Source organism: Punica granatum, chromosome 3 (genome assembly GCF_007655135.1).
Source record: "Punica granatum isolate Tunisia-2019 chromosome 3, ASM765513v2, whole genome shotgun sequence".
In the NCBI taxonomy this organism is placed as follows: Eukaryota; Viridiplantae; Streptophyta; class Magnoliopsida; order Myrtales; family Lythraceae; genus Punica; species Punica granatum.
Window position 1 is genome coordinate 3655298 of NC_045129.1, and position 22280 is coordinate 3677577.

At 36.5% G+C, this 22280-nt stretch overlaps 2 protein-coding genes across 4 annotated transcripts; both read left to right on the top strand.

Moving 5' to 3' along the window:
- Window positions 1-1485: 1485 nt before the first annotated feature.
- Window positions 1486-3940, top strand: LOC116199495. Its single transcript, XM_031529859.1, has 5 exons — window positions 1486-1713; window positions 1894-2055; window positions 2390-2450; window positions 2596-2663; window positions 3486-3940. The coding sequence occupies exons 1-5, from the start codon at window positions 1486-1488 to the stop codon at window positions 3873-3875; spliced, it is 909 nt and encodes a 302-aa protein (XP_031385719.1). The 3' UTR covers window positions 3876-3940.
- Window positions 3941-10596: 6656 nt separating this feature from the next.
- On the top strand, window positions 10597-13993 carry LOC116198609 (protein HEADING DATE 3B-like). Of its 3 annotated transcripts, none has more exons than XM_031528799.1 (5): window positions 10597-11205; window positions 11274-11555; window positions 11859-12553; window positions 12696-12747; window positions 12855-13993. In XM_031528799.1, exons 2-5 carry the CDS (start codon window positions 11427-11429, stop codon window positions 13701-13703), a joined length of 1725 nt encoding a protein of 574 aa, XP_031384659.1. In that variant the 5' UTR covers window positions 10597-11205; window positions 11274-11426; the 3' UTR covers window positions 13704-13993. The 3 variants fall into 3 exon arrangements, with proteins under 3 accessions (XP_031384659.1, XP_031384657.1, XP_031384660.1); XM_031528800.1 differs by having other exon boundaries at window positions 11064-11205; window positions 11302-11555; XM_031528797.1 differs by lacking the exon at window positions 11274-11555 and having other exon boundaries at window positions 10598-11205.
- The last annotated feature ends 8287 nt before the right edge of the window (window positions 13994-22280 follow it).

Below are 22280 nucleotides of genomic sequence, written 5' to 3' on the forward strand. Positions count from 1 at the left end.
GTTAAAAGATCATAATCTAACTAAATGAAAATACAAAAAAAAAAAAGAGAAAAAACAAGCACACGAGTAATATTCTGTAAATCTATTATTTGGAAAAATATGAATTCATTATTTGCATGCATTTCTGAAAAACTAAACATCAATGAAAATAAATGTCAATTGATAAGTTGAATTAAGGAAGATAATATTTCAAAATGGGCGTGGAAATAGTCAGATCCTTACATGTTAACAGTTTTAATATATACCAGAATTTTGAACATAAATTCCTTACATGATTATTAATCATATGTATGAGATTCATATTACTATGGATCATGCTTTTAATCAATATTTATTATTAAAAAAAATTGCATAGATTCCATCAACCTACATGTTTTTGGAATGTAATTTTTTTTTAAAATGGATCAAAATTATCATCCTTTAATATTATCTAAATGATCTTTTTCGATCTGCGGTGTTGCCGCAAGCAATCTTCCTAGTATCCTAGTATATATAGTGAAGAAAGATAATATTTTCAAATGGAAAGTAAGAGAGTTATTAAGGATTCAATCCATATTAGTTAAGGTAATTAATAGCTATTAGGGGTATTTTGGTAAGTTGAATAAAAAAAGGTGGTGAATTAGCAAAAAACGGGGGGAAATAACCCCAGCCTAAGATCAAATGGTAAATTTCAATTTGTTCCTTCCTAATTTGGGCGGTCGAGTTAAGTTCCCATCCACCAACCCATTAAAATTGATTCGAACATACTTAGAATATGTGCAAATGCGTACTTATCTTCTGCATATAATATACATGTATATATATGAATTCAAGTTGATGTATATGTTTCATTCCACACTCGGGGTAGATCCTTTCTCCCTTCCCTTTTCTCATTTCTACCGCACTTGATATAGATCTATTATACATATGGCGACTCAAAGAAGAAGAAGAGAAGTTGTAGTTGGGATATTCTTGTTGATAACTGCGGTCCTGGTTGATTCGGCTCAAGCAAGGACAAGCCTAACTTTGTCGGATAAATCGAACAATATCGAGTTTGCTAGGGCTTCCAGAGGAACTGTAAAAACTATTCAGGTTACATCTTGCTCATTTCCTACATGTATATATCGTGTCGTTCTTTTCCATTTACGCCATTCGTCCTTACTTTTGATGAGGCATATAACTAAATATTTTGCCTAGGAAATGATCCAGAGTTACATTAAGAGAATCATTTATGCGCAAAATTAAATAAATATATTGTTTTTCTTTTGTCTTCCTATAGAGTGGTGGTGGCGATGTTGTCGATTGTGTCGATATTTACAAACAACCGGCTTTCGACCATCCTATGCTGAAGAACCATACCATACAGGAAAGTTTCCTTCTTCCCGCATGTTTCTTCGACTGTCATTGATCATAATGTGAATTTTTCTCTCACTAGGATTTAAATTTAACTAATTTCTGCAGTTATTATATATTGTAATTAAGAACAAATTCGATCAAATTTTACAGATGAAATCGAGTTTCCTAGATGAAGGTGAAAGCCATTTGCAAGGGCTGCCGGCCGAATTGGAAGAATGGGGCGTGGATTGCCCCGAAGGAACAGTCCCTATTATCCGAAAGACATCGGAAAACGTCCCTGACATTAAGGATTATGTTCCATCGTTCTTTGTTGATGACGTGAAAAGCCTCCACAACAAATCCTTTCCCGTTTTCGCTTCTTACAATAAAGGACACGAGGTACGTACCGGCTATTCCTTGCTTCGTTCGACTATATAAACGCACTCAAATAAAGGAAAAATGATATATTAAACTGATAAACTACATCATCGATTCTCTATATATATTATGGATATTATTAAACTATCGAAGTGCATTATTATTGCTTCAACATTAACACATATTTTCATGTGTAATCAGTACGCAGTAGTGCAAACGATCGGCAAGGGGACCTTCCGTGGAGGCCAAGCGATCCACAATGTGTGGACTCCTCACACAGAGACTGGAGAAGCGAGCATCTCCCAGATTTGGATTTATGCGGGCCCTGATGAAACCGTCAACACCGTGGAGGCTGGGTGGGCAGTAAGTCAAATTAAATCTTAACGATGATTAATCGGTGACCAACTGTTTAGTTGTTTGTATTGCTTTAATTTTTGTTAGTACTCGGTAAGCAAATTAGTATACGTGACGAAAATGCGTATTAAATTGACGTTGCATTTACTTATTAATTAACCCCCTCGGATAACTCAAACATCGTCCTTTGGTTTCAGGTCGATGCTTCTTCGGGGACTTCGAGATTTTTCACATACTGGACCGTGAGTTAACTCAATCCATTCTATAGGGTTTGCTATTGGTCCCTTTCGAGATTCTTTGGTACTGATTTTTTTTTTCTCCTGTGAATGATTTTCTACATCAGAGTGATGGATACAAATCATCAGGCCCAGGTTTCGTGCAAACGAGCAAATACTATGGTCCTGGTAATGGTCTCAAACAAATATATTAGTTAAATATTTTTGCATGTTCAAATTAATATCTATCTAAACCGTGAAAAAAATTACAATGAAAAAAAAAGGTGATTCGTTAAATATACTCTAACATAAATTGGTCTATATGTCCGGATAGGTTCTACCATATCATCAACATCCACCTACAACGGAAAGCAGTTTGAAATAAATATACAAATTAGACAGGTGAACAGATGTTATTCTTTCCCTTAGTCCTATGCTTTTAATTTTTTCGGCATGCACCCTGATATTCAAAAGCCTATTAGGCTGGGACTAATTCAGTTTGAATCGGATCGGTCCATTAAGGAGTAAAACTCTCTCAGCATGTATTTTTTACATTCATACTACTCGAACCCGAGTCCTCATTTGAGAAGAACAACCAATTGAACCACTTGAATTAACACAGTTCAGTACATACGCTTTTAATTTGTTATATTATTCATGCTATTTCCCTTTTTCCTTCGTTCATCTTGGGTCTACGCCGTGGATATAATTAATAAAACTTCCATAAGGGCAAATTTTATGATAATGTTCCACATCATACACTATATGAAGTTAAATATAGTATTGAGAAAAATTTCTCGATTGGACTTAACTGACATAAATTTTAAATCATACACTATATGAAGTTATTATATTCAATACTTATTTTTTAACCATTTCAAATGATAAATAAACAGTTAAAAATTATTGTAAAAGCATATAATACTGTATGGACATATTTTATTCCCATTATATATATTATTATAGAATTTTAAATATCATGCTTCCTTATGTTAATTTTTTTTTCCTTTGGTCTACTATATATTTGTGTTTCTCTTTTCAATTTCATTGCAAGCACAGTGGCCTCCAATCTATCTTGATTTATCAAATATGAAGAGGTGATGCTCTTATTCATGTTGTCCCCCCCCAAAAAAAAAGATTATATCAATATTTCTTGGTCCATTAATCTTGAAGCCTAGCACGAGAGTAATAACTATTAGTTGTTTTTTCTTTTTGATGTATTAGGATCTGTCTACGCAGCATTGGTGGCTCCGGTTGAACGACATGGACATAGGTTACTGGCCAGGCTCGATCTTCAACAGTCTACGTGGTGGTGCTGATGGCGTATATTGGGGTGGTGAAATTTATAATAGCGAAAAGAATGGGCAGCACACGACGACTCAAATGGGGAGTGGTCATTTCCCTCGTGACGGATACTATACAAAATCATCCTTTATCAGGAACCTTGCTTACATCCTAAATAATGGTCCGATGCAACCTGTGCCCAAGGCAGCCCTTGTGACGTATGTCTCCAAACCTCAGTGCTACGACCTAGTGATGGGACCTTCGGGCCTGAATTTCGGAACTCATTTCTACTTTGGGGGTCCTGGACTCTCCTCGCAATGCCCAAAATAGCTAGTGAAGGCATAAATAGGTGGAACTATTGAACAAAAGTGACACTGGTTAAGCTATTCATATAAGCGTCGTGTACTTCATCTTCTAGCCATTGATGGTTTTGCAGGATTGGAGTTTTCGTATTAGGAACGAATGGTAAACAATAATGGAAACTTATAGACCAAGCTCAATGAAAGAACAACTAGGGTAAGCTTTGCATTGGGATTGAGTCTCGGACTTGCTCAACTCAACCACGACATACCCCATGTCTATGATATTTATAACAAAATCAACTGTGTGTTCAAAGAGGATGTAACGCAATGATGCACGTCCTCACTTAATAATTAAAAAAGTTTCAGGTTCAATATTCAGTTGGACTACCTGTATCTCTTTATTAGATATTAAGATTTTCGTTTCATTGTACCATATTTATGAGCTTCTTTTATAACCGAAAAAGGAAATTAACTTTGTGCCACTTACTCTCCATGGCAACGTAAAGTCCTGGCTCTCAAAGCACTCGGCTTCGGCTATCGTTAGACCGATAAAAGGGAACATACTGAACAAAGTCCATTGGAATATAATGGAAAGGGTAATTGTCACGCTCAGCACATTGATTGATTAGTCAACCATAGGGTATTGAACAAAAAAAAAAGCCTAGTGTATTTCTTATTAATGCATCTCTCTTTTTTACTCTTTTTACTATTCCACCAGCTATATAAAAGTATAAGTCCAAAGAATCATACAGTGTATATCTTGATGCTTAATCGATTTTGCTGATCGAGATATCTAAGGTAATTCGCGAAGGACTTGAATATGGCTTGTGATAAAGATTATACTGATCGTGCTTTCGTTGATGGCCTTGCTAGATGCAGTATGGCTGAGCATTTCACTGAGCCAGACGGAAAACATGGTGTTCTGATATACTGAATTAAGCAAACAACCGACTCTCAAGCATCCTGTCTTCAGGAATCTCACTATCCAGGTTTTCTTATTTTGCCGTTTCGCTATTTAAGGTTAATGCAGCCATTTAATCTGAGCATTTTGTTCTGATTAACAGATGAAGCCAAGCTCATTGTATCCAACTAAACCGAAAGAAGATAAAGTGTATGTATGTGATTTACATTCAATTACTTACGCATCAGTTCGGTTAGTTTGAGTCGCTCCCGACAGGCTTATTAACTAGTTGGCTCAGTTCGTCCCTGCGGTCACGAGAGACAGTTGAATGCTCCGAAAAATACAACAGGACAGGCCCTCGATTTCGATTTCTGATGATGAAATTCAACATTTCATATTGTATGCAAATATTTAAGACCTGAGGACTGGCAACTGGTGGCTCCGTTGTCTTCCGCAAGTTTGCTGAGTCCTTAACGTGTAAGAGTCCAACATGGATGCAAAATAGGATTTATATATAGGGGAGGCACGCTGAAATGAGGCAGAATGAGGATAGAAAAATCAAACTTCTCCCATTTCAAACTTTGATTTGCAGGAACCTGCCGGTTCGGAATGAAAATAATAAGGACCTGGATCAACTTAGCCTGGTGTGCCATTCTTTGGAAGTATCTATAAACAAAAATATAATAAATTAAATATTGCAGAGATTGTTACATACACAGATATCACCACACGTACGGACGTGGTTTATCAATTGAAATTTTAAAGATAGATATATATTTCTTTTTCCTGAAAAACATAGTAGAATTTTCATCGGCATTAATCAACCCCCACAACAGCAATAATAAGAGTACAAATGTACAAAAAGATTGACAGAATTCATTATTTTAGCAGATTAATAATCAGAGAAAGGAGCTCTATTGTTATAAGAACGTCGATAAGATAGAATCTGATTCCATAAGATTATACTTCCCAATTAACATTATCTCTACCAAGCGTGGGAAAATGTAATTTATACATATGATCATCCTTGTTACTTCATGTAGGAGATAAACCGGCAGTACCGCTAGTACAGGCATGTACAAAGACTAACGCCCACAGCCACAACTGCTGTCAGGCTCATCCACACATTGAACAACCTTGATGATCGGAACATGGGATAATTGGCGAACAGTTTCGCCAAAACGAACAGTGCGTTGCAAATTATTGAGATACACGAAAGGAGGGCCACGAAATTGGCGGTAAGGAACACCATGAGCTTATTTCCGTCCAAGTACCTTGGTGGGTTCATTGTAGGCGGGTAATGCTGCGCACAGGACTGGGAAAACCCCGAGTGCACAAAAATACAATCTCTCCATAGTTGGAATGTTTTGGTAGTAATATGGAACCTGTTAGAAAACCCATACATGCCTGTTATTCTGGAGAAGAAGAGAAATGCCAGGATACCGAAACCTCCTGGATTAATCTTACAGCCAAACTGTTATGTCCGTATTCCATTTCAAGATCGAATTCTAGAAATAACGGACCTATATGTGACGAAGAATATGTTATTGGATAATGGTTTAATTCAAACCCGTATGGTCGCTCTCAGAGTTCTTCAAAATGTTCCATAATCGTGGATCTATATGCGCCGAAGTCTCTGTCTCTTGCCTTCAGAAATCTGACATTGAAGCTCTATAAAATCTAACTAATGAAGCCGACAACTATAGTCCTGTGTATCGTGACTCAAATGTTTAAGCATTGGAGCACTTTACTTGGCTACTTGACAAGTATAGATTGTTTTATGGTGGTACAACCTCTACTCGAATTCGAAACTCACAGCGCTACTATCCCCCATCGTCAACGTCGATATCTATGCCGGTAAGATCTTGGTCGAATTTCATCCCTCTATTTTTTCAGTGTGAACACTGGTATTCGGAAGCCCAATAGGATCCCGACTAATACAGTCGAGCTGGGTCGGCTCATTAATGGGAAAAATTTTAAGTAACACTTTTCGAAAATTTCTAAGAATGAATTATCATATTGAATAATCCCGCATTTACTGGAAAATTCTTCCTCCGCACCTAGGCAGCGCATAAGATAGATTACGATTGTCTAAACTTCGACGGGAACATGGTATGCGGTAGTTTTGGAGGTTAATATAAAAGAGAAGAAGAAAAGAATGTAGATGAGTACCCGAGTTCCAGCAGTAGAGATTATCGTTCTGCCGGTGTCATCTTTCTGGAGAAATTAGGATTGATGGGAAGAGACGAGGGATGCGGAAAATGGGATGAACTCGATGGGGATTCATATTTCTTTGGGTGAATTTGGTGATTTATATTTCTATTTGTTGGAGGGAGGTCATCGAATTAACGGTTAAGATCGTTTGATTTTGAGCATTTGTTATTTCTTACCTTTTTTTTCCGTTAATTCCAATGCAATTTCTTTTTTCTTTTTGGGTGAACAATGCATTTTCTTTAACTACTATATAAGTACATTCTACAAATGCTTATGGATGTCCCTTTAGCTTGTCTTCTGAATAACTTCTTGGCCAACTTCAATTCAAAAGAACTTTGAATATGGAAAATTATAAGAGCAGACTTCTCCTGCTTTTATTAGTACTTGCCTTGTCTAGTCCTGAATCTACTCAACCCGGGAGCGCCTCGACTGACAGAGGAAGAGTTGTGAAGACGATTGAGGCCATTTCCTCAAACTTTATGCACACTACACTATGTTTATTCTCAACGAATGGTTATTCTCGACTTTTCCACACTTTGATTTGAGCATATCTAACTCAGAGATCGGACATTATACAGAGTGGAATGCATGGTGTGCTGATCGACTGCATAGACATATACAAACAACCCGCTCTCCACCATCCGCTTCTCAACAATCATACTATCCAGATGACACCGAATTCATTATACCCAGTCGGACAAGAGGATGAGAAACCGAAGAGAGGGACTAATGTCTCCCAAAGCTGGTCGAAGAATGGAGAATGCCCGCAGGGAACAATCCCGGTCTCAGAATGGCTCAACCAACACATCGTCAACCTCCTCCGAGATTTCCTCAAATAATAAAGAACGAGAATGCCTATTGCAGTAACAAAGTCAGGACATGAGGTACGTGGGCCATCGGTCGCCATATAAAATGTGCCACATGCGAGTCCAACTAATTCTCAAGCCGTGCCATTGAATAGGTCCTTAATTACAATTTTTTTCTATGGTTATTTTCTCATATTGAAATCAATACTGGTGGTGATTATAGTTTACAAATTTATGTTACATAGTAATTAGTTTATTAATGATAGAGGACATGTATTTAGCATATATTTTTAGTTAACATCTTGTAAATTATCGAAGTACTGACATAGCATTGCTTTTCATACAAATGGAGGCTTCTCATTGTAAGAATATAGAGAGCTCAGTGTCATATCCTAAGGATGCCTGAAGTTTCATGCAATTATGAACACAAACCTCCACGATTGATAGAGACATATGAAGGTCATGTCCATGAGCCCATTGTCATAGAAAGAGATATCAAGCATCGTGGACCAGTAGGATTTCAGGATGTCGAGCCTCTTAGCTATATTGTGGACCAATGGGCCGCCAAGATGCCGGCCCATTAGCAACATGGTGAGCTTTACCTGCCACTAGCCGTTTTTATATATAATAAAAGGAGTCGGAGGCGACCGGCATAGCAACCCTCACAAGGCGTAATTACATGAGCCCGAACCCGGTCGCGGAATGTTCAATTTGAGCCATAACTACACCAGGACCCAAGGGCGTGTGCTTGTCATCGCGACCCAATGAAGTATCAAAAGAATATCGCTCATCCACAAGTCTATAATTGGAATACTACTACTACAAATGGGTTCGACAATAAATAGGGAAACCTTCCTTCCCTTATTTGCTCCTAAGTCTCCAAGAAGACTCGAATCCCTGATTTAGTGCTTGAAATACTAGTGTATTGCCAACTGCTCATTGGTCTACCTATCACTAGCCTACTAGTGGAGGGTAATCAATTGTCGAGATCTTGTACGGGAACAACCCCTAATCCCTTTACAACACAGAACCAAACAACATGTCACACTATAAATAAAAAAGAAACTAATAGCTAATTGTGCTACAGTTAGCAAATTATACTCTAAGTCTGCAGACTTTATATGTAACTCAGGAGTTCGGAAGGCAGTAAAAGCATCCATGACTATTCAAAACAGAGTTTAATTTTGGCCAATAGATTGAGGCCACCTTACGATTTTATCCAGAAAAGAAAATTGCCAAATTGGTGATTAGGAGCTGGTCAATCAAAGCTAGATTATGAGGCATGACGAACCCGGTAAATATGAAGTCCAAAGGACTATTGTGTACAATTATTACTATTTTTAGCCGCCTATTATCATTACATTAGGAAAGTATGCTCCCACTTACATTACGGGCAATAGTACTATATTATTCCATGCACTTTGAGAGGTCAATTCTAGAGTAAGTTTTCAGAATTATTATTTTTCTTTGTTCGAGAAATCCTTTCATGGTCTTATCTCACTATATGTAGTAACATTAATCAAATTATAACAAACGAGAAAATGAGTTTTAATTTTTCATTAATTAGCATAATTATTCTGATTTGTTTCGATTATAATTATAAATGAGACCCATGAATTTAAAATTATAAAATAAGAGTTCTAATAATTAATAATGGCATAGGTAAATTTACAATGATAATTGAATCTGAAATTCAAAATCTGAAACCTAAAATTTTTCGGTTATCAGACAATGTATACGCTTCTGCACTAATTTTTTTTTCAATTAACATAATTGTTCTTAATTTTATTTAAGATTTTCTTCCTTTTCTTCGTGCATGATAGAAGAAATAAAAATACAAAAGAAATTTTCATTATTTAAGAAAAAAAAAGAAAAAAGGAAAAGGAAAAAGCACACAAACTTGTGGTGCATAGGCTGACACACCAGAGAAAGACCCGGTCACTGCCTGCCCAATGTCTTTTTCCATTTCTTTCTGTCTTCTGAGTCCGTATCCACTTCTCCCTCCTGCACCCACCAACCAAAATCCGCCACGTACCCAAAGGGCCCACCTGTGTCTGATTCCATACTCTGAAGTGGGCAAGGCGGCATATAGTTATCTAACAGCAATCAGTTCTCTTCTCCCCCTGGAATTAATGAAAATTATCTGGTCCGGGCGGGATTGTCCGAGGTGTACGTGCAACATAACCGGCTAGAGCCAAAGTGCAGTGGATTCTGTTATGCTTTGCAGTCGATTATGTTCATTTAGAACACCTCGAGTAGTCTCGTTCGAAACCGAATAACTTTTCATGAAATTAATTATTAATTAAAATTACATTATTACCGGACATGTATTGTTAGTTACATCACATTTTTCAGTTAACTAATCGCCATATTGCATTTGGGGTCTTCATGAAAAGGTCGGACAGCTCATTTACAATCACATGATGTACCGAGAGTGAAAAGTGGGAAATAACCATGTAACAGGTAATTGAGCATATTGCCTTTATTAAGGAAATCGAGCCAAGTGATACGCTATGTAATCCATAAGAGAGGTGCTATTTTCTCCAAATTCGGAGCCTCCGAATGAGACAGTGGGGTACAAGTGTAAATAATTACAACACGAGGGCACTTTTCTATCGTGCCTTATTCGCAGGATTCGGAGGACACAAATTTCGGGGGAAAGAAAGCATTTTCAAATCCGTAAAAGCCCGTACTTCATTAAGCAAAATCTGAGATGAAGTGGGGAGACGGAGTCTCAGTTCTATCAAACTGAGGGACCCATGTTTTTAGCTACCTCTTTGGTGGTCTTTACCATGTTGTTTTTCTCCCCTTTTTCCTGTCCTTTTTTTTTTTTTTTGTTTTCCTATGGTGTTTGTTTTATTATTAAATGGTTGAGTGTGGATTTTCCATGGCAACCCACTTCTCTAGCCGAATCTATACCTATATCTATATCTTCCCAAAAGGGCATCCATCCCAACCTTTCCCCCAACCTTTCCTCTCACCACTTTAGGATTCTGGGCCATTTTTCTTGATTAGTTAATTATACTCTGTCTATCTGTGGAAGTGATCGTTTTCTTGTTCAGGAGATTCAGTTTCTTTATTAGGGAAGATCCAGTTTCTTGATTGAGAACTTCAGTCTCTCGATGCAAAGATCAGTTTTTCGAGCTTTGGGGTGAAAGGGGTTCGGGTTTGGAATCATGGGTCTAGCTCACGAGTTTGCAGATGGGGTGTTCCTGTGAGAATTTCGGTTAGCGATGATGAGGGGAGGGAGAGATGATGAGAGGAGGCAGGTGATGAAGGAGAGTCCTGTGATGTTCCCAAGGCTCCATGTGAATGACAGGGAGAAAGGAGGGCTGAGGGCGCCTCCGAGGAACAAGATGGCCCTCTATGAGCAGTTCAGTATTCCACTTCCACCTCAGAGGTCCATCTGCGGTGAATCGGCCTCTTCAACGAGCAATGTGAGTTCGAAATCTCTCTCAGGTTATGTTTTTGTTTAGCCATGTTCTGATATGCATTGTCCGCGCAGCTCGTGATCCCATTTTGGAAATAAAAAGTTCGAGGAGAATCGGTCCCTTGCGTAGTATCACAGTGGAAAAAATTATGTGATTTACATCTTCGGTGCTCCTATCTGCACGAGCAGATTTGCGTTGGAAATGTTTTTGTTGAGGATTGGCCATCGATGTGTCATCAAAGTTTTAGTGTTGTGGAGTTGCATTCCAGATCTGTCAAAGTGATTACTTCAGGGAACAGGGCTTACTATTTTGCTTCAGGCATCAGCCCGAACGTCGTATATGGCTTCGGTCATCCGGTAATGGGATATTTTGTGCAATTTTCTGATTCAAGCCACCCAATTTCTTATGTGGGCATCTCTGTTTTTTGGAGTCGGTTCTCTCTGCTTTCAGTGTCATGATCAATAGCTTGCTCTGGTTTTCCGAGTCTTCATTCATATGCCATTTTGAATTAGATCTATAAAATCCATGTAGTTTAGCTCGTCTCAGTAAATTTGTTTGGTTTTACGGCTTGTTCAGCTTACTACAGCATTTGGTCCCTTGGTGCTACATGTGCTTGCGTTTTAATTTGTTTAACAATGAACCTCTTATTGTAATTCCAGGGCGGTGGTGGCCTGCATAATTATACCTATATGCCATCGTACAATTTTCCTGCGACCTCTGGCTCAGCACAAAAACCGAGACCTTCCTCTCTTGCTGGAGTTGAAATTAACGACATTGTGGAAACTAATGAACAGAATCGAACTTTAGACATGATAATAGCGCCATCTTTGGCGACGAAAGCCTGTTTGTATCAACCACAGGATTCCCATTTCTCGAAACCTAGTTGGAGGAAGCCCGGAGGCAGTGAAGAGATAACCTCTCTCAGATTCTCAAACCCCAACGTTTCCTCCCATAAGGCGCACCGGACTGTACCTCGATTAGAATTGAGAAGGCTTGAGTTGATCGATGTGGAGTCGGGGCAGCTAAGGGGTGTCCCATTATCACAGTATCCAGTATCAAGAAAGTCGCCACATGTGAATCTAAGGCCGCCAATAAAGAACGCTGAAAATTCCCAAGTTTCGAAGAGACCCCATGAGTCTTTAAGTCGAGGGCAAAAAGACTCTTCTGTGCGGCAAGATTCAACTTTTGGTGGAGATTGTGTATTATTGACAATGACTCAAAACGAGGGCATTAATGGAAATCCCAGCGAGCTTGAACATGAGGGTGTCTCAGCTTCTTCGCGTCTATTGCCAGATGATGTTGAAAAGATTATCGGGCAGAAGAAATTCTGGAAAGCGAGAAGAGCCATAGTTTAGTAAGTCCCTATTAAAGAAAACATTGGTGGCTCATCCAATGAGATTATATATTGTTGCTTCACTTCGTTCACTGAATTGACTTCGTTCATGTTGAATTTTTATCGAGTCCTTGACTTTCAATATTGAATGTTTCTTTGTCAGCCAACAGAGACTTTTTGCGGTTCAATTGTTCGAGTTGCACCGATTATTAAAGGTACATATCTCTGCTCACTTGAGTTGTGCTCTTGTGTATGGTGTGCCTACAAATCCTATACCTTATTATCTGGAGACAACATTTAGTGCCTTGAATCCTTTGCGCAGGTGCAGAACTTATTATCGAGATCACCTGATATACTCCTCGGAGAAAGCCTCTACTTCAGAAACTCCACAGTGGAAGTGTCCCCATCAGGCTTTCTTCCCAAACTGAAACTGAACTCCGACACTGGTAAGGAGGATGCAACTGGAAAGCCTCCAGATAATGCTGGAGGTATAGATATGCCAAATATACCTGTTGCTGTGCAGCCAAACCCGATGCCCTCTTCGGAAAAAGTACTAGAACATGAGAATACCAGCAAACCGGGGATGTGGTGTTTCCCTCCTACAGGAAACCAGTGGCTTGTCCCCATAGTTTCCCCTTCCGAGGGGCTTGTCTACAAGCCATACACTGGACCAGGCCCACCAGGCACTGGGATCCGGGGCCCCGTCTGTGGCCTGATACAGCCTGGCCTCGGTTGTGGAAGGGAGTACTTGAATGCAGCCTTAGGAGCCCAGCCTCCAGTAGGCCCCTCTTATTTCCCGCCTTACGGAATGGCAATGACGAAGTCTGTGCCGAATCAAACTCCCGACCAGGTAAGCTCGTTTGGGTGGTTGAACTCTAAGGGGCCTTCCGAGCAGGTTAGCCGAGTGGTGTCGCTTAACTTGGGTAAATCTCGGGGAAGGGAAGTGGAGGGAAGCACAGCGAGCAGTCCTTCAGAGAAGCTGAATGAAGAGCTATCGCTTTCTCTATTACATACTACACCACTTAAGGAAAAAGACAACTCCCGTGGCAGTGGAAAACAGCAGACAAAGGCGATCAAGGTTGTCCCCTACAACCCGAAGAGGGCAAGTGAGTCAGCTACTCGAATTTTTCAGTTGATACAGGAGGAGAGGAGACATTCAACTAATGAGTGAAAGGAAAATGAGATGTTCTTGGATCAGTGGCCTGGTTCTTTTCCATTTTCTTTTCACTTATATGAGTTTATCGAATGTAGAGTCTTTTGTTATCCTCACGAAAGCTTTACTTCCTGCAATCTTATGGCAGATGGCCCAAGGGGCCAAGAATTTGACAAGAAAATATGAGAAATTCACAAGAATATATGTGGCCATACTATATTTGTGGGATCAGGAACTCGGAAAATGTATTGTAGTATATGGGAAACATTAGAAGCAGAGCGACACATGCAGCATCTGAATATTCTGAATTCAGATCAAACTATCACACACTATTCAATAACACTATCGCATAATCAAATCATTTTCTGCACACACTTTTTGGCATTTTACTTTGCACGAGGTGCAAATCCACTCTTCAAGTTTAAAGAGGTCATGTCAATGCTTGAATCGAACTCACTCCCCAGCATCCTAGTTGCTGCAAGACATTTCTCCAATTCTGTCACGACTATGCTCATGGTTGGCCTTCGGGTTGACTCTTGAGCCACGCAAACCCTGGTCAGTTCCACCATTTACCAAGCGGAATTTTTAGTTGAAATTTCCTTCAAGTCTGGTGTCGATGACCCTGGAGATATCTCCTCCAGAGAGCTTGTTGTCAACGAAGTCAATCATGTGAGTTTTCTCTGGGTTTTTGTCGACTACAGTTCGACATATTATGATCTCCATGAGAACTACGCCAAAGCTGTATACATCACTCTTTTCGTTCAGCTTGGTGGTTCTGAAGTATCTGAAAATAAGAGGCATGTACTAGTTCATGTGGGAATGTATCATATACTATACAGATGATGACTCGGGATCGAGTTACCTGGAGTCCCCGCGACAGTCGTTAAATGCCCACCTTCAGCAGGAAAAGCCCTCAGACAATCCAAAATCTGATATTTTTGCTTGGAGATCAGATGCTCACTTATCAGGATGTTAGTACATTTTACGTGTCTCTGAATCATCACTGGCTTACATCCTTTGGGTGAATAATCCAAACCTGTAATTGAATCAAGGTGATGTCATAGCTCATCACAGTGTACTGAAGATGGCCGATATAAATAACAAAAAGATATATATATATATATATATATATATATATCTGAAAATTGTATTTAAATCTCACATCTCAGTGCGAGGTGTTGTTATAGCCTGTTAGATTTTTAGATGTATCAAGCGTGGTTTTTTACCATTGGATGGGGGTCTCCCCAAATAGGACCGGGAGAGGGTGGTGTGGTAGGATTTTTGGGCATGGAAATGTAATTCAATTTTGTACATAAATATTTATAGTGACTGCAGGACTACGAATAAATTGCCGTTTACTGACAGCTATTTCCATCAGTAAAAACCCAAACAACCATCATTAAAACACCTGTGGAGCTATACTGACGATTAAAGGAACTATATACCTGTAGTTTTTATGACCATCAGAATAGGTCTCGTGGCTATAGATAAATACTGGCAACATAATCATCAGTAAATATCAAGTTTTTACCTTCAGTAATTTCTGTCATTACAAACCTTAAAAGCATCTTTTTAACAGATATTTCATCAATATAACATCATTTTTAAGGCCAATCCTCTTATTTCCATAACTTTTACCGATGAGTACTTGTCATAATAGATTTGACTTGATCAACAGATTATCTATAATTAAATGACCTTTTTATTTTGCGAGTATAGTGATGGATGACAGAGTTCCACTTGTAGAAATTTATAGAGTGATCACAAAAAATCCAAGATAAGCACCTTTGTATTAATATGAACAAAGTTTGTTTCAGTCACTATTCTCATTTCTATCGAGTAATGGAGCAAATTAAAGCTCCCTTATTATTGAACTGGATGGAGAGAACCTGCTTGTGCTCTTGACAATTTTGGCCCTCTCATAGAAGCAACACAGGCATACAATGCAAATGAAAAAAGCCAAAATATAAAAAGGAAAAAAAGTTGATCGGCTTTAACAAGCTTATTCTAAGCCCCATTTGAAACTATACAAGATTAGAAGATCATGCTTGAATTGCTGAGAAAATAAATGCCATGAAACTAGACATGTAAGATGATGAAAATTTCTTGAAATTAGCGTCAAATAAGAAAATGAAGGAATGTCTAAATCAAGTCCTAATGAAGATTCATAGATGGAATAAAGAAACTTACATGTAAATCAAGTATTTCCATTGCAAGTAAGGGAAGAATCAAATCATAACAAAAATAGTCAATATCAAATCATACCAATATCAACTCCTTATTTGACTGATAATCTTTTCTTATTTTTCGAGGATCAATCTCATTGATTACATTCAATAGGTTTAATTTTTTATTTTAGTTAATCCTTATTTCATGTCCAATAGGTCAGTGATAGTAGATTAAAAAAGCATGGCAACCTCGAATTAATCCGATTGTCTAATAGATGATCCTTTGGTCATTTTTAAAGGCGAGGCCATGATATATTGCAAGGGAGGAAAAAAAAAAGATAACAACTGATGGAAATATGCATCAGTGATATCGTAGAGACTAAAACTACGATGGCTGCTTGTGCCATCACAATATACACAAATACTGACAGTGCTTTCTTCGTCAGCAAATACAGTCTATAGTGACAGTGACTTCGTCAGTGTAGGTAACCTATACTGATGAGAAAAATCTATCGTTATTAATGTACCTACTTGACTGTAGGTAAATGAGCAACTTATAGCCACAGATTGCTGTTACCGCCACTAAAGGTTACGCTTTTGTAACAGTGCCAGCCGTGAGTAAAAAATCTGTCATTGGATGGCAATTATTCTGTATTGCCTGCACATAAATTGACTAGTGACTAAACATAAATATAGTCGTCCCCCGCATGGACTAATTCCAAGAGAAGTGCGTCTATGCTCATAACGTGAGCAGTGACGAAACATAATTAGATAGTCCTCCCCGGTGTGAATTAATTCCAGGTCTTGGTCTCCTTTGGGAGGGTGCTGATTAAATTATCAGAATTCGAAGTGTGCCTGAATGCAACGAAACTAACACTCACCTAGTGAACAAAATTATTCTCGGATTTCATGAGCGTCATATCTCTTAAATTCCTGAGGTTGCTGTCACTGTCTTGAGCATAGCTGCCTTGCGGCCGTCCCTGAAAAATATGCTTACTTCAGTTCTCTGCGTTGCTATACATAGCTAATTAGTTAGTTTTGGAATGATCACTATAAGACAAATATATATGAACTTAAGTTATTGCTCGTGACCCCTGATGAGGGACAACTTCTTGATGATCATTTCCGAACAACCGGGGACTGATGTACCAGTAAAATTAGTCAGTAGAACATATAACGTCAATCATCAATTAATGTTTGATTGATAGCTGTATGCGTAAAGATTCACGCGTCAAATTGATTAATTGGGTTTTCTATTGTGGTCCATGATTAATTGGTTTTGTCGTGTCATTGAGTCATTGGCCTAGCTGTCCAAGCGTAACATTTAATGTGCGATTTAGATTGCTCAATCATCGACAAAACCGGGCCATAAGATAAAAAGTCATTGAATCGATCCAATTACGTTGGTTATAATATTGTATATCTGATATATATATCTTAGACTTATTCAAAGTCTTGGTCGCCTTTCCAAGGCTTTAGATTAGAGCACGAGAATCGCAGTACTATATAGATGGAATTAATTAGTTTTCACGGATATGGAATTAATTAGAGCACAACGAAATGAAGTACATTGCATGAACTCAATTTCAACCGATTAAAACTTACAAACTTAATCCAAGATCAGCTTGGCCCAGAAGAACGATAGTCCTGATCTTCTCAAAGTGCAGCAACATAGGAATGGTACCAGCTATACGTATGGATTTCCTTAACATATACGAAAATAACCGGAGCTTCTGTCTCATTGGTATACACTTGTAGCTTCTCTGTCCTCTGTCTGACTTCAGTTTATATAGTGAATAGCTTGTTAGCCTTGGAAAGGGCTAGGGTGCCCCATGACGAGCAGGACGCCACGAGCACCCCCACAAGCTATGGAGCCCGAGCCCCTTTCACTAGGATATCTAGGTTGGTCCCGACAATTTTCTTTTGTTTGATCTCTGGTTATATGGGAATCTGGACTATGTCACATTGATTCGAATGATATCTTCAGGACCCCTGAAATATTTGCTAACACATGACAGGATTAATGTATTCTACTGAAGAGAGACTTATTGTATTGGTTTTTGATTAACCATACGGTCTTGCGCATTATGCTCTACAATTCACATCGAGTGGAATCTAAATCAGTCTAGTCTTTGCATACTCTTCAGTGTCAAACATTGAAATGATCGAGATATTGATACCACGTGTTGTTGATTAATCGACACAATTTCGAATTAATAACTAACGAGAAAATAAATAAATATTCGAAGGGAATTGATATAACTGTAATATTGAGTTATTGGCTTAGGGGTGGACTTGTAAGTTGCAACTGGCTTATTCATTTTATAAAGAATTAATTTCAACGCCGTGGACTGCAGAATTTCCCCATTCGTTGTATGGATGGAGCTATTTTCCTTCTTCGACGTACTCTTTCCTTCATTGACTTCACTCCAAAACATAGATATGAACCATGAGATGCAGTTGCCAAGCTGTGTTTCGTGTGGGCAGGGATTTGAAACTGACCAGAAGCACTTCGTGGCCAGAACTAAAGTGATGGTTGTATGAGAACTAGTCTTAGTTAATAGGTTGGACACACTAAAAACAATAAATAAATAAATAATGATCAGACAAAAATGGTAATTGGCTCGGTCCAAAGAATACATATAGATCTCATTGCAATTCTAGTCTAACTTCTTTATACGGTTAATCTACTTATGATTCAGATCATGAATATGAGATTCATGCATGAAACGGAAAGTACCAATAAGGTGGTAACTCGGTTGGTAAACACTGATATTTCAAGTTGCAGGTCAGAGGTTTAGGAGTTTGGGAAGCAAATTAATATATAGGAAGATCGCCTATTTGTTGTAGAGCCAGCTTGCGGTAATAGTTTCATGCAGTAGTAGTGTCATGACTAGGTGCTTGTGAAAGGGTGGTGTTCAAGTCTCATTGGTGTCACGGTGACGAGTCTAGACTCATGGATCTAAGTGTAATTATACCTCAAATCGAACATTTTATGGCAGGATTCCATCCTATATGGTTATACCACGTAGGGTTGATACGTTGGTCACCTTCAAACCCCACCAAAAACAATGCATGAAAATGAAAGTAATCGGGCAAACCAGTAAGTGAAGAAAAGCAAGAGAAAAGAAAAATAGGAAAAACAGTGAGATGGGGAGGGGAGTGTGGGGGAATTAAGTGACTATAATTTAGCAACAGGACAACAGTCTATATATATATAAATGAAGCACGAACTTAGTTCTCACGCCGTCATATCATCAAAAATAATAAACGTGATTTTTTCGCTTTGTCGTGTCATTACTTATGTATTAAGGAAATTTTTATCATTAATTGTGAAGTAGAATATATATATATATATATATTATTTGTATATAGCCCAATAGGATATATACAAAAGAACAATATATGTAGTAGACTATAGGCATTAATTATTATTCAAGAAATTTTTTATATTTCAACAGTTTATATATACCTTGCACGAGTTGAACAAAGAGCGGCAATACTATATTAGCCAATTCAATGCTATATATTATGTTGATCGCATTATATCAGTATATAAATACATATCGCATATTCTACGTAAGAAATATATCGTAATGCTATATTAGTCAGCAAGACCAAGAGTATTTCTAGAATTATATTATAAGGTAAACTATATTAATTGAAAATTGTGTCTATATTTAACTATAAATTCCCTACTTCAAGCGGCCCCAAATTCACCAAAAAAAAAAATCCTACTCCATGCAAATATTCTTGCCTCTCCTCAAAGCTTTATACAAAGGTTCCATTCTACCTTCCAAGCTTTATTGGTTATTTATTATACACAGTGTTATTAATTTTATTTTGATGAGTATTAGCATATTTACATTAAAGAGTAGTTAAGTAGGTTTAAATTTTTTATAAATAATATATGTTGTTTGATTGGAAATTTTTATGGTTAGCTTTATACTATTTGATAAACAAATCATGGAAGATTGTTGAGGTTAGCATTCACTAATCATAAAAGAAGGCCATGTCCATCATGATAAGCATTGATTTTTATATTTTCAATTTTCTTTTTTTTATTATATATTTTTAAGAATATTTCTCTCAATATTAACTACTTTTTGCCTAGTTTATACAGTTTTATGATTTCTCTAGAAAATTTTTGGAACAAAGAATTTGTAATGCAACTTAAGCCTTTTTCATCACTCCCCATTGTAAATTTTTTTTTGAACTATTTTAGTTGTCAATAATTCTTTTCCTCTAAAATTTCAATTAAAAAATGATATACAATATAAACCTTTTGTTAATCTAATCTTACATGATAAATTTTTAATATGATTTTTTGTATTTATTATATGTTTCATCTTTTTATAATCTTATACTAGGTACTATTTATTAGATATATCTTTGAATTATTATATTGCCATATATATTTTATTTTCAGCATATGTTAGTTATACATGGAAATTAGATGCTAATTCATCTATAAGGAAAGTAGACTTTCTAATCGTTTTTCTCTACTAAGATAATTATCATAAATAGTATGTATGCCTTTAATATCGAGGAAAGATATATTCATGTATATACACTTAAATATAATCTATATGTATGTCAATGAGTATTTAGGAAATATACTTTGTAAGTATATTATCTATCTTCTCTTTTCATTACTTTTCAATTTTGCATTAAAATTTTACTTTTATTTAAAAATCAGTGATCCTCCAATAATCTCATTTAATTTTCAATTGAAATAATTTCTAAGTCAATAATTTTTTAAAAAAAATTCCACAATATATTTATTATATTAATCATTCCCGTGCAACGCGTAGGTTTGTTCTCTCTTTATCATGTCATCACTTATGAATTAAGAAACTTTTATATTCTTTTCTCATAGATTATGCAATAAAATATATAGATTACATGCGTATATCTCAATAGAATTACATGTATATATACTCATTGAAAGATTATATATATAATCTTTATATTTGACAATATATATATATATATGCCGTTTATAGACTTCATATGCCATCTTTATATGTAATGTTCGCACATATATATAGAGCATATAATTTTTGTATGCCGTTGGCATATACATAAATATTATATATATGCGGTTTGCATATATATGCATATATATAGATGCTGTTTAAATTGTATGAAAATATATGTAGATTAAATATTTTATCAATATATATATATATGTATATATATATATATAAAACCAAACGATTCGTTCGTCTTTCGCATAGCCACCTCCCAAAGTTGAAACATGAGAATCCACGTCATCAAATAACAATATCTTGTGAAGGCGCGTCGGTCCATCTCGCGAAGTCACGTCGTTGTTTTAATTATATAAATATTGTATATAGTGAAATATTTGATATTCAATGAAAAATATATAATGGAATTCATGTATTGATAGCTTTTGATAACATAAAAAATTACACTGTAGAAATAAATATATGCTTTTGATAAAATAGAAAAACAAAACGCAACCAAATTATTTTATTACCACAAGAATATTTCATTATTAGCCTTATCAGGAAGGCAATGAAAGTATTTTTTTAATTATAGATATGGAACAAGACGACAACCACAATATATTAATAACATTCTTTTGATAGTATACATAACAGGCCAATCATCTTTCTTATATATATTTGATATATATGAAATATATAATAGAATCTAAAGATAACACACAATCTTGCGTTATAGGAATACATATATGTTTTGAAACGATGAAATATGTATTGTAATTTTTATTTTGACAGTTGTATATAATATATATAATTGTTTGAAATATTATAAGAACGTGTACATATATAGTTGAAGATATGTATTGCACATATAAAGTTACATTATATATTGGAGCTATATATATATATATATATATATATAGATGACGTTACACTGAACCTTTATCATTATATTTTCGTTTGTAAAGACGTGTTGGTGTCCCTATGGACTTTATATGTACATCGTGTTGCATGTTCATCCACTACTAACACCGATTGATCTATGTCAATTTGATCATTTCAAAAAGGATTCATCAAGTTTTCTCTTCGCTTACTTTATTGAGATTTTTTACTTCGAGAAATGATTATTTTCTATGGTTGATATATTTGCTTGCATATTTTCATTCAATTCATCTTTTGACACATTTGTATGAGAATATTTTTTTTTATTGATATATTTGCTCAAAATTTTTTATTCAATTCTATTTTTTTCACGTATGTCTCAATTTTCTTTAATGAGATTTTAATTCGTATATATATTTATAATATTTTTCTTGACCGAAATAATTAAGAGATTATCTGTACGGTTTCGTGCAAGACAAAAGTATTCAACTAGTTCTTATTAGAAAAGAAAAAAACAGCTGAAAACATATATAGAACCCAAACTCATTTATTAACGTTGTAAATTTTATCAGACT